The following is an 11386-nucleotide window of genomic DNA, read 5'->3' on the forward strand; positions in this document are numbered from 1 at the left end:
TTGTAACTAATTATTTTTTGGAGGAGTAATTGTAATATTATTACTGAAATGTATTAGTAATTAGTTACACTACTAGTTACTGGGAAAAGTAATATTATTACTAGTAATGAGTTACTGCCCAACACTGGTCAGCGCTCACTTTAAAAAAAAAACCGGTGAGGAATAGTTTTCAATATTTACCATACAAGTATATATTCAGCATTTCATTAATACAAACATTTATATATATATTTATAAATAAATAAAGGAAGAAGACAAAAGGTTTACAAGAAAGCAACACAAACATCCTCCTAAGAAAGGGGAAACAAGCCAACAGTAGGATTTCTGAGGAGAAACTGAGAATGAGTTCAACACAGGACCATTACAGGAGTAACATTAATCATCTTTCTTTCATTTTAAACTTTAGACTCAACTGCTTCTGTTTGCTGCCAACACTCACACTTTTATCTTACTCCTGTTTGCTGTGTCCTGAGTCTGACCTACAAGATGTTCACAAAACTCTGAATTAATGTTTGATTTTGTTGTAAACTTTCAACCAAAATGTCACACAGTCACCCGCTCAACAACCAATCCGACCACGTTCACTGTTAAAATATAGCTTTATTAGTTTTATTATAACACAGTCGTAGCACTTCTGCAGACAATGTTAATCATGGAAAGAAGAGACATTCATCTCCCTCACACACGCTGTAAACAGACACACAAATAATCAATGAACACTCGGGACATTAACTAAAAACTGATATCACTTCTGGATTGTGTCTACCTTCTCAGGAACATGTTTCCAGATGGGGAAGCCATGCCAGGGACCAAAACAGATAAGTCAGATAAGTGTACGATGGGAGAACAACATCAATCACTGCACCGTGGGGAAAAAATAAGGAAAGGTACATGTTGCTGTCAACATATTAGAACCACAAGGTGATAAAAGAAATGCCCTGTATTTCCAGTTGTCTTGATTTTCAGTAAGAGCATCAGATAATAACTGGAAATCAACAACACTGAATAATGTATGAATAAGTACAGAACACATTTCCCCCTCCATGAAGCCGTAGCTCACATCAGCCAAGACTCAGTATATTACAGCCATATTACAAGTTGCTATAAAGCCTTATTGCAGCACAGTTAGTTTGCAGCATACGGACGAAAACCCTTCAGTCCAACAGACATTAAACAGTCAGTGACTTCTAATGCTTAAGGAGCTTTGCATATGTAAGTACATAGTGATCATGTTGAAGTGAAACGCAGTAAGAGACAAAAGTACCAGGCTGAGAAAACTGCAGACGGAGCCACAGGAGAGACTCAATATGTAGCAGCAAAGGTTACCCAGCTAAAAGCTTAGTAATGATAACACGAGTCAGAGTGTGCTTGCTTTTTCACTAGAAGAGTAAACCTGTTCAACTTGACTTTAATTCTAATTATAATGAATGAGAGAGAGACAGGAAGTCAGTTTTTTAAAGAGTATTATACTCGATATTGAAAATGATGCTCTCAGTAACACACAGTAGTTTGGTCCCACTAACAGGGAAGCACATAAAAGTATTCTCACACTGTTGGCACTGTTGTCAGTAACGTCACTTCAAATCTGCCCGTTTCATTAACAGTCTTTGAATTTGTTCTAAAAATCAATTTGGTTAAAGTTATTTTGGTCAGACTAAGTTGGTTACTTTACATTGAAAATACTAAGAGTACATACAATTAGTTAATGTATGAGTTTTTTAAGGTAATTATTGCTAGGAATTCACTGTGAAACAGCTCCAAGGTTTGGCTATTCTTAATCTCCATCTATGACTAAACCTCACAGGTTTTTTGTATGTCATATTTTTCTCCTTCTTGAAAAAACACCAAAGAAAAAAAAAACCTCCCACTCCTTTTTCAACTGAAGTTCATTTGAGAAGAAAAAGCTGTGAAAAACAGCTCTTTCTCTTTCTGAAATCAACATCATGTGCACGCTGCAGCCCTGGACTACGAGTCCAAGAAAACATTGGCAAAATCGATTTAGCTTCTCTCATTACAGGCTGGCACTGAACATGTTAGTTTTTCTTTCAGGCTTTATTGTACCTCCCTGCAGTAGACGGGAGCAGACTACAGTGTGTGAGCACAATACTGATATGGTTAGTCCTGGTTCTCACAGATCTGTGGGAACTCTTTGTAGATCTGCTGTACAATTAGCTTATCCATCTGTTTCGCTGTGGCGCTCCCTTCATCCTCTCCCGGATCTTCCTCCTCCCTGAGAATCCTCTGCAGCGTCCCCTGCAGGTCGGACAAGCGGTGCTGGTGCTCGAGGTAGTCCGTCGAGCGTATTATGGAGTGCATGAGGGAGAGGTACTCCATCCTCAGCTTCACAGGGGGGGCGAGAGAGGAAATAATCAGACAACAGCAGCTGGTACAGCAGGTATCATAAAAGGAATAGCTTCACATTTTGGGGAATACACGTTTGCTTTCTTGTTGAGAATTAGAAGATTAGTACCTCTCTCATATCTATCTGTTAAATATGAGGCTGGAGTCATGTGGTAGTCACTGCTCCCGGCCCAGAAGTAGTCCTGCAATTAACCCCCCGTAAAACCACAACTTCTGGATTTTACTATTTGTCTTTTGGTATGGATTGAACAAACCAGATATAACATGTTATTTGGCGTGCTTTAGAGGAGCTGGTAGACATATTTTGTTATCTTTGGAGTCAGACTAGTTGTTTCCCACCGTTTCCTCTTTTTCATGCTAAGCTAAGCTAACCAGCTGCTGGCTCTAGCTTCATATTTACCTTACAGACATGACAGAGGTATCAATCTTCTCGTCAAACTCTCAGTAAGAAAGCAAAAAAGAGAATTTCCCAAAACTATTCCTGTGTGTGTGTCCAGGTCTCACCTTGTCTCCAGGTGAAAGGTCAGATATTTGTCGTACGGCGATGTCAATCGTCACCATCATGTCAGTGCGGTAGAAGATGTCTGCGGTCTCTTGGCTGGCGAAAACATCCTGCAAAAACTTGAGCACTGAGTGCGGTGCAGGCGGGGTGTGTTTGAACATGCACACAGGGTCGTCTGGAGACGAGGGGGGCAAAACGTGAGTGAGTAATGACGTCCGTAGGAAGAAAGCATAGATGCAAAATGAGAAATATGACAAACAAAAGAGGTATTTTACCGCCTCGGTTCAGAAGTAGCAGCACCTTCTCTGACAGGATCTTGACATTTTTCTTCTTCAGCTCCTGCATGATCACATTGCTGCTGGGTGCTGGGTGACATAGATAAGACACAACAAAGTATTTATGGTAAAACAGTAAAAGATCTTACAAGTCTGTTGTGCATTACTGCTCCTTTGGACCTTTTTAGGCAGACATTTTAACTGCAAGTGTTACTAGAAACATAAATGAATCTTCATTTCCAGTCGTGTCTGAAATCGGTAAACATGAAAGGAATACAGCCATCATTAATGTTATTATTTGTACTTTTGCTGAGTGTTTTCCTGCTGTGAATGGCTGTTCTCACCTGTGTGATGCAGGTTGAAGGCCAGCACGAGGTTCAGGAAGATGTCGGGCAGCTGCTCCGTGGGATCAGAGGGAAGCCCGTCCTCCACCACACCCAGCAGAAACTCCACAAATTCAGCATTCAAGTGTTCTGAAAGCAGGGAGGGTCAGGATTATGTATTAGTTAAAGAACACATTAACCCCTTTAATACACTATTTAATGCACAGGTTGGGAAAGGTTTCATAATCTGTCAGATAAAGTGAAAAATGCAAGTTGTTTTGGAAGAATGAGTATTGTTATTCAGTGATGCTCTGATACAATATAAATGTATGTTATAGCAGCTTTATATAAATCATACCATAGTGATGATATGGCACCTGTTCGCCCATTGAGAAGATCATAGTAAGTACCAAAGCTGTGTAACACATCTTCTGGTGTTCTGAAGAAAGAAAAATACATGAGAAATAGTAAATCAGAGTAATTGTGGATAATATAATATATAATATATAATATAATATTAAGCTTGGGGAGTACGACTATAAGAGACAGTGACATGAAAGTGTTTTCACCTTGTGTGTCAGTCTGTAGGTCCCTGGCCAGCTCCATGGGGAGGATGGAGTTGAGGAAGGTGGAGATGAGAGCAGCATCCAGGCTGCACATCGCCCCGAACACTTTGAGCAGCAGCAGCCGCAAAGACACACGATGCTCCTGCGAGGTCACACAGAGGCAACAACTGAGCCAACATCGACAAACCAAACGCTGAACAACACCGACGTGCTCACTCATTCTGCAATAATGCAGGTTCAACTTCCACTGAGACTAAAAACTGGTTCTGTGAGATGCTTTATGCATTCAGCAACAGAAATATAAATAATAATGTTGTATGACACCTACATTATGTATCAATATTGTTATTAAACTTTTAGTCCTGGTAAGTCCTGTTGAGATAATAAAATCTCATTTTCAAGGGAGCCCTGGCCAAGACAGCAGCAGCAAAGCAAAGTTACAAAAAACAACATCAACGGTACATTAAATGGAACAACAAACGTTAAAATGCGTAGTATCGGCTCAGAGAATCACATGCCATGAACAACAAGCAGGAGGAAACAGGTGTAATAGTTGAGGAAGCAGTTACAGACTCTAGTTGAGCCTTCAGACCCTAACTTAAATCTGCAAAACAACAATGACTGAAGTAAGATGGTGCTGATGACGGTTTTCTTGAACACAGATTCAGTTTTAGTTCAAAGTGTTTTTAAAATAAAATGCGATGTCTTACCATCTGATAATATGAAACCAGAGAGAGCACATTCTCATAGTGGTTGGCCTTACACATCCTCTTACACACCTCTGGGTCGGCATCAGTCTGAACAGGGGAACAAAACATGCTTTTAGTGGTTACAGCAAATATATAAAAACATAATAACTTCATAATCTGTTTGACAGTCGTGGTCACCGCACACAGCGGAGGATTATGGAGCCCATTAAAAGATCTCAGCCAAACCCTGATCTGAGTTCTGGTCGGGACAAACTGCCAACAAAGAATCTTTGGCAGCCTGAAGAGTTTACAGATCCAGTCTTTAACCACACTGTTGGATTTGTAAAGTCGTCTGAGCTGGTCTGATCCTATCAAACATGTCTGGTATTTACAGCACGACATCTGGACGGGTCCTGCGGGCTCATCACAGACTCATCCCAACAGAAAACTTTTAATGTAATAATATTAATAATGATGATGATGATAGGCACGACTTTACCAGATTCCTGTTTTTGTAAGTCCTCTTTCTTCAGTGCATTTGAACAGGTTACATCACTTTGCATATTAATACATGATGACTCATGTTGGATCACAAGAGTTCTTGTGTGTTTATAAGCTGTATATTGTTTGATATTTAATCCTTATACTGTGAAGCACTTTGCAACTTTTGTTTTGAAAAATGCTAAATAATTAAATCTTAACTTATTTATGACAGACAGACATAAGCATCTGTGAAATACATCCTAACAGCTGACAGAGAGAAAACAGACTGTTGTAAACATGAACTGTCACAGAAGAGAGAGGTCAACGGCTCCCTGCATCATACCAGTATCTTCAGCAGCTCCTCCAGGTAGCAGGCGATAAGAGCGTGGTCCTCGTGAAGCGCCCAGCTTCGCTGCTGAGAGTCGTCCCGGTGGCGGGCGAGGTCGCCGAAGATCACCTCCAGCCTCTGTTCGTCATGACACACCTGACCCTGCGGCAGCGCTGCACTAAAATCCTACAGACATAAAAGATTGTGGCACACCTATTTCCTGCTTCAACTTTAAATACCAGTACAGAGGAACATTTTTAATGAAAGTTACTGCTTAACTTATCGTGAAAATATATTTTATTGTTATTTCATACTGTTGTTCTCTTTTAAGGAATGAAGATCATTTGAGTGTAATTTAGACACTGAAATGTGTGTTTAGCTTTACAATGAGCTGAGGGATGATTACAAACTCAAATTTTCTGTGCATGTGTCGCTATAAATTACCCCTTTCACAATATGAAGTCATTTCAACCACTGATAATGTAATATCAATATCAGTAATATAAAAATATTGATTAGAGCAGCTTTAAAGGATTATACCAGTGTTGTTTCTCTGCTTGACATTAAAGTGTCTGCACACAGGAAGCACAGTAAAAGATATCAAAAGTATTAAAAACAACATAAACATCATCTGAGCTTAAACCATAATGTTCTATTATCAGTGTTTCATATCTAAAAGCACACTGAGGAAGCCTCTAACAGACCAAAGAGTGTTTCAGGCATTTTAATTAGATAAGCAGGGTCTGAGTGTGCACGCGTGTCACCGTGTAAATACAGGATGCAGCCAAAAGAAACTACATGAGAAACTATTAACCACCTAACACCCAGAAAAAGAAACACAAATGTCTGCCAGAAAATAATCAGCAGGTAATTTCATGCTTGGTTTGACACCGCAACGTTTGCATCTAAAAACAGGAAACGAGTGTGTGATACTGTGCGTACTGTCCCCTGCGACTCTCTGAGGAATGTCAGCTAAATGCAGACTGAGCCGTAACTCTAAACGACACTGGTATTCTCCTTTAAGCTGGCGAGGCTCCAGGATGCTGAATCCACATGATGTAACGAAAACAAATCTGACCTTGCTCTCCACCAGCGAGAGGAGCACTTGCTCCAAAGCGGAGGAGGCCTGAGGTAAGGCCGTCTGCAGGTGGCCCACCACCACGCCGACGGCGACCCGCGACAGCTCGTAACTCAGGCCCGTGTTCTTCCGTACCAGCTCGATCAGTTCGGCCCCAATAGTCATGGGAACCGGCTCAGAGGTAGAGGGGCTGCCAGGAGTGCTTTCAGCAACAGATGGGGGGGCGACGGGCCATTCACTCTCCGGCTGGGCCTCCACAGTGGGCTGTGAAGGAGGGGTGGGCTGGGGAGGCTGTGGAGCCGGGCTCTTCTTTGCAGGAGCTGGATGAGGAGGGGAGTCTGAGGGAAGCACGTCTGGAGGCGGTGCGGGGGGCTTCACACGGGATGGCACAGGAGGAGGGGGGGTGCTGGAAACACTTGGCAGACTCACGTCAGAGGAGACCAGGGAGTGGGAGGAGCCAGACTCCAAAGAGGTGGTGCTGATTGAGAGGGAGGGAGCAGGGGACGGAGGGAGAGAGGACACTCTGGAGGGGACCTCCGGCTCTGCTGAGAGAGGGAAAGAGAGAGAGCTCCAGTTACAGAGAGGAGAGTGAACAGGAATGACCCGACTAAGAATAGAGTGTTTGTGAAGTATAGAGCTGCAGCAGGTAGCATCCAGCTAAAAGCAGCGGCAGAAACACTCGGCTGTAACACGCGACAGTGATAAACGTGTCAGTAATGTTGTGAAGACGCTGCTGCTCTCTGAGCTCTAACCTGGACGCCGGCTGTTTCGCTGTTTCTCGGGGGGAGGCGGGGTGATCGGCGCTGCACGTCGAGGTTGAGGAGGCACCTGCAGGAGGGACGCAGGAAGTGAAACTGGATCTATATATACACATGAGCACACTGCTCTCAGAGAGTGTTCGCATCATTATTAAGTGTTTCTTAGTATCTCACACGATAAGTTCTGCAACAACTCCTGACATTTCAATAATCAATAATGGGCAATGTTTTAATCCTAATAGATGTTTTTAACCTTTTGCTCATAGATCGTTAGAGGGTAACTTAGTAGGAAACCTTGTTTATAACACTTTTATAATACAGTAGTTAGAGGGTCTTTATGGGAAAATGAATATGGGAAGAGGGGGAGATAAAACAGAGATGACAATGGAGTCTACAACCCATAAGGTAAAAGTTATAAAATCAAGAAAAAGAAAAGAAAGCAGACGGTTTTAAAGATGCTCTTTTAGTAATCCTACAAATGGCCGACTCATAAATATCAAATAATAACGTATACAAACTCTCTAAATATCTGAATCCTGTATTTTACACTGTATGCGTGTGCTACCTGGTAAAAGCCCTGTTCTCCCTGCATATTGTCCATGCTTCCTGATAATGGCATGCTCCCCTGTCGTCCGAGGTCTCGGTTAAGGCCGTTGGGTGGAGGAGGAGTCTGGCTGAGAGATATTTCACTGTTGGAGGACGGGAGGCCTTGTTTGTGACCGGTGGACGAGGAACTTCGTCGCGCGAGCGTCTCCTTCCTGTGATGGATCAACTTCCTACAACAGACGGGAAGAAGGAGTTCACACACAGAAGACACAGGAGTGGGGATCAATACGTAGTATCTTCAGTTCACAATGTGTCGACTCACTGTAGAACATCTCTCTGCTCCAGATTGTATTTGCCTCCATTTTTTAAGGCCACATTGTGGATTCCTTCGATCGCTCTGTCGATAGACTGCAGCACCTCGTCCTGCTCTGGAGCCTTAAAGAGAGAGAAACAGAGAGAGTGGAGGAGAAATTAAATATTCATTAACATAATTATTAAACTTTAAAACAAAACAAGAACAGAACTGTGGCCCGGGGGGACGAGTGCGACTCCAGGCAGAAACAAACTAGGGCAGTTATCTAACAAACAGAAAAAAAAAAAAAACCAGCCTTTTTAACCGGTGACACATGCGAGGCTTCAGCGAGGCCTCAGATTGGGGCTCATTAAACCTCCACAGCCAATGTCATTAACAACAGGAGACAACACACATTCCTACCTCTGAGCCTGTTATTTCACAAACTACGTGCTCTGACTGGTTCACTGTGTCTCCTCACTGTAGTGGGTGTGACTGGGAGAATACCAAAAAAGCTACGTGAAAGGGAAGTGGCTACTTATTAAACAATGACAGAGGATAACTGAGGAATGATCCCTGATAATAAAACAGATTCACAGGAGCAGAGGAGGAAACTGTGTCTTTTTCTGTCCTGGTGTGGCCTTTTGGAAGTGTCTCATCCTCTCCTGTCATACCCCATCCTTCCCCTGACTCCTTCCCCTGACTCCTTCCCCTGACTCCTTCCCTGTCCTGTCCCTCCTCTGTGTCGCAGTGAGCAGCTGCAGTGCAGAAGGCCATGTCCTCTGCATCCTCCCCAATAATAATACTGTATGAGTTCTCCTGTAAGCATGGATACATGTTTCCTGACAGTCAGCAGCAGTCAGCTCCAACAAGGCCCTCTCTGCAGTAACATCATGAGCTCTCTCTCTCTTTCTCTCTTTCTCTCTCTCTCTCGATCCCATCAATTCAACCCTGGACGTTGCTGCGCATTCACTGCGTTTCACTTCAGCTCGGGATGCGACCCGTTCACTGTAGACTGTGAGGAGGAGAGACCCCACCGAGGCTCAGACACTCAGTGTTTACCTGTATTTTCTCGATGTATGAGGCCGGGATGTAGCCGGTTTCCCCCGAGCTGCAGCGGGACCCCAGCCACCAGTGTTTGTTGCTCCTCTCCAGGATTAAGAAGCTCTCTCCGGCCGCGAAGTGCAGCGAGTTGGGCTCGGCGGATCGGAAGGCGTACAGAGACCGGTACATACTTATCTGCACGAAATGAGCCGAAACAGCGAGAGAACCGGAGGGATCGAGGCGTCTGCGAGTGGAAGTGTGTGCTCTGTCTGGAGGTGATCTACAGAGGCTGTGCACACATGACCACGGAGGATCTTTGCTGCTGTCTATTTACTATGTAGCTCGGATCATCTGACCCGTGACAGTTGCCAGTAAACGCCGCAGGGGGCGCTGCGGCTCCATGAACACGCCCCCAGACATTTTAATCGAAGCCAGAGCTGATCGTTATTATAATATAATAATATATAAATATATATAATATAAGATATGATCATTCATTCGGGAAAACACAGTAAAGACAGCTTTCATTTGTGTATTAAATATTGTGAATGGGTGCTGTGGATTTTCTTTATAACTGATATATAAACTGTTTATTACCAATCTCTTATACATCTGTTATATTTAATATATAATAAATATCTCATTCATATTTACAACTACTCAGTATTACACTGGTCAACTGTGCATTGCTCACCATGATGAACAGTTTATGAATGATTATTGATTATATAATGCATTTAGGTTTATGGAAGCTCATTCAGTTGTAATGTAAGTTAATCATAATACAGCATCTGTAAATGGTGCAAACACAACAACATATATATATAACATATATATAGATATATATATATCTATATATAATGGTGACTGAAATATCGAGGGACAAATTAAAGAAATATATGTACGGGGTGGCACAGAGACTTTAAGGCGTGCTAGAAATAATTTAATAGCAAAAATCCCACCTATGTTTGTTTGGAAAAGCCCCAAGTGAAGATATTTTAACTCAAAAACATAAAATTATTGTGGCACATTAGTAAAGCACTGAATAGAAATAAAGGTGTGATTAGAAATCAATAGTTTTATTTCCAAATCTTGAAAATAACTGTGGTAGATGCCTCCTGTAGACCTTCCCCTGGGAAGATGGATTAATATTAAATGAGAAATATAATTGTTTAATAAGATATTGATTAAAAAAAAAGTTTAAAAAAATTAAAATGTATATATTTTTTTTACAATTATCTTAAGATGTACTTTTTGGGGTTTGATAAGGAAATACTAAATACTAACCGTTTATCCTAAATCATTGTTATTGTCCGGTATTGAGCGGTATTGACCGGTATTGACCGTTATTGTCCGGTATTGACCGTTATTGTCAGTTTGTTGAAGATAGTGACACATTCAGTACATTAGCTTCATTAGCTGTGTTAGCTGGGGAATCAGTTGCTTATGTAATCTTTAGTTTTATGTTATGAAGTTTATGTCGAATACAAAATAAAACAAAAACACGATGAATTCACATTAAACGTGTTAAAACTTGAAGTAAAATTTGTTCGATTTTCCGTTACACAACACCGGAAGCTAGCGGCTGGTGTTACAGGGAACTGTGTCCCCCTCTGTCCGTCGCCGGTTAGTGTAGTCCGTCAACATGGTGAGTGCTGTGTGTGCCAGATTCCTCCTTCAGAGAGCCTCACACGGGTTTCTCCTCTCCTCCAGGGCAGGACCCGCTTTCTCGAGGTGTGTTAGTTTTTATTTTAATGTTTGTGAATGATTGAAGGTGAATATTTGAACTGTGTCATTAATTGTGACTCCCTGCCCTCTGTGTGCAGCGTGTTGTTATTGAACACCTGTACTGTCACAGGAGTTACATTAACAGGTTTATTCAACAGAGGAAATGTTCATATTGAGCCTTTATTCTGATTAACGCCATTCCCAGAAATAAACATCATTTACACAATTACAGTCATGTGTTCAGTGTGGGTCATATTATATCATCAGCACAGTTGAACTGCATGAGGACTCGAGCTGCGGATAATTATCATTATCGATTAATCATTCCATTATTGTCTTACCTAATCATTAAGTCTAGAAAATCGTGAAGCCATTGCCTGTCGACCAAGGCAACCATATATATATATATATAT

At 41.9% G+C, this 11386-nt stretch overlaps 2 protein-coding genes across 3 annotated transcripts in view; one reads left to right on the top strand and one right to left on the bottom strand.

Annotated features, from left to right (window-relative positions):
- Positions 1–580: 580 nt before the first annotated feature.
- On the bottom strand, positions 581–9434 carry LOC118327886 (NCK-interacting protein with SH3 domain-like). Of its 2 annotated transcripts, none has more exons than XM_035661397.1 (13): positions 9264–9434; positions 8232–8344; positions 7929–8139; positions 7358–7433; positions 6606–7150; positions 5543–5713; positions 4738–4824; positions 4031–4169; positions 3820–3900; positions 3483–3611; positions 3139–3228; positions 2866–3038; positions 581–2340 (listed from the first exon to the last, which is right to left on the bottom strand). In XM_035661397.1, exons 1-13 carry the CDS (start codon positions 9432–9434, stop codon positions 2116–2118), a joined length of 2211 nt encoding a protein of 736 aa, XP_035517290.1. In that variant the 3' UTR covers positions 581–2115. The 2 variants fall into 2 exon arrangements, with proteins under 2 accessions (XP_035517290.1, XP_035517291.1); XM_035661398.1 differs by having other exon boundaries at positions 2116–2340; positions 6606–7147.
- Positions 9435–10824: 1390 nt separating this feature from the next.
- The window catches only part of ndufaf3 (NADH:ubiquinone oxidoreductase complex assembly factor), a 2893-nt gene continuing 2331 nt past the window's right edge, over positions 10825–11386 (top strand). The window contains exon 1 of the mRNA XM_035661454.1: positions 10825–10979. Within this exon, the coding sequence (XP_035517347.1) occupies positions 10891–10979 (89 nt within the window). The 5' untranslated portion in view covers positions 10825–10890. The remainder of the gene's footprint in view (positions 10980–11386) is intronic.

This window comes from Morone saxatilis, unplaced genomic scaffold (genome assembly GCF_004916995.1).
Source record: "Morone saxatilis isolate NCDOM2014 unplaced genomic scaffold, NCSU_SB_2.0 Contig18, whole genome shotgun sequence".
NCBI classification, from domain to species: domain Eukaryota; kingdom Metazoa; phylum Chordata; class Actinopteri; family Moronidae; genus Morone; species Morone saxatilis.

What these genes read in the sequence shown, in the direction of transcription:
- LOC118327886 (XM_035661397.1), bottom strand. Translation starts at nt 9,434, where the DNA reads ATGTACCGGTCTCTGTACGCCTTCCGATCCGCCGAGCCCAACTCGCTG. An exon ending in AGGAGCTGCTGAAGATACTG is followed by an intron (nt 4,825 to 5,542) that starts GTATGATGCAGG and finishes TCCCCTGTTCAG; the next exon opens with ACTGATGCCGACCCAGAGGT. An exon ending in CCTACAGACTGACACACAAG is followed by an intron (nt 3,901 to 4,030) that starts GTGAAAACACTT and finishes TTCTTTCTTCAG; the next exon opens with AACACCAGAAGATGTGTTAC.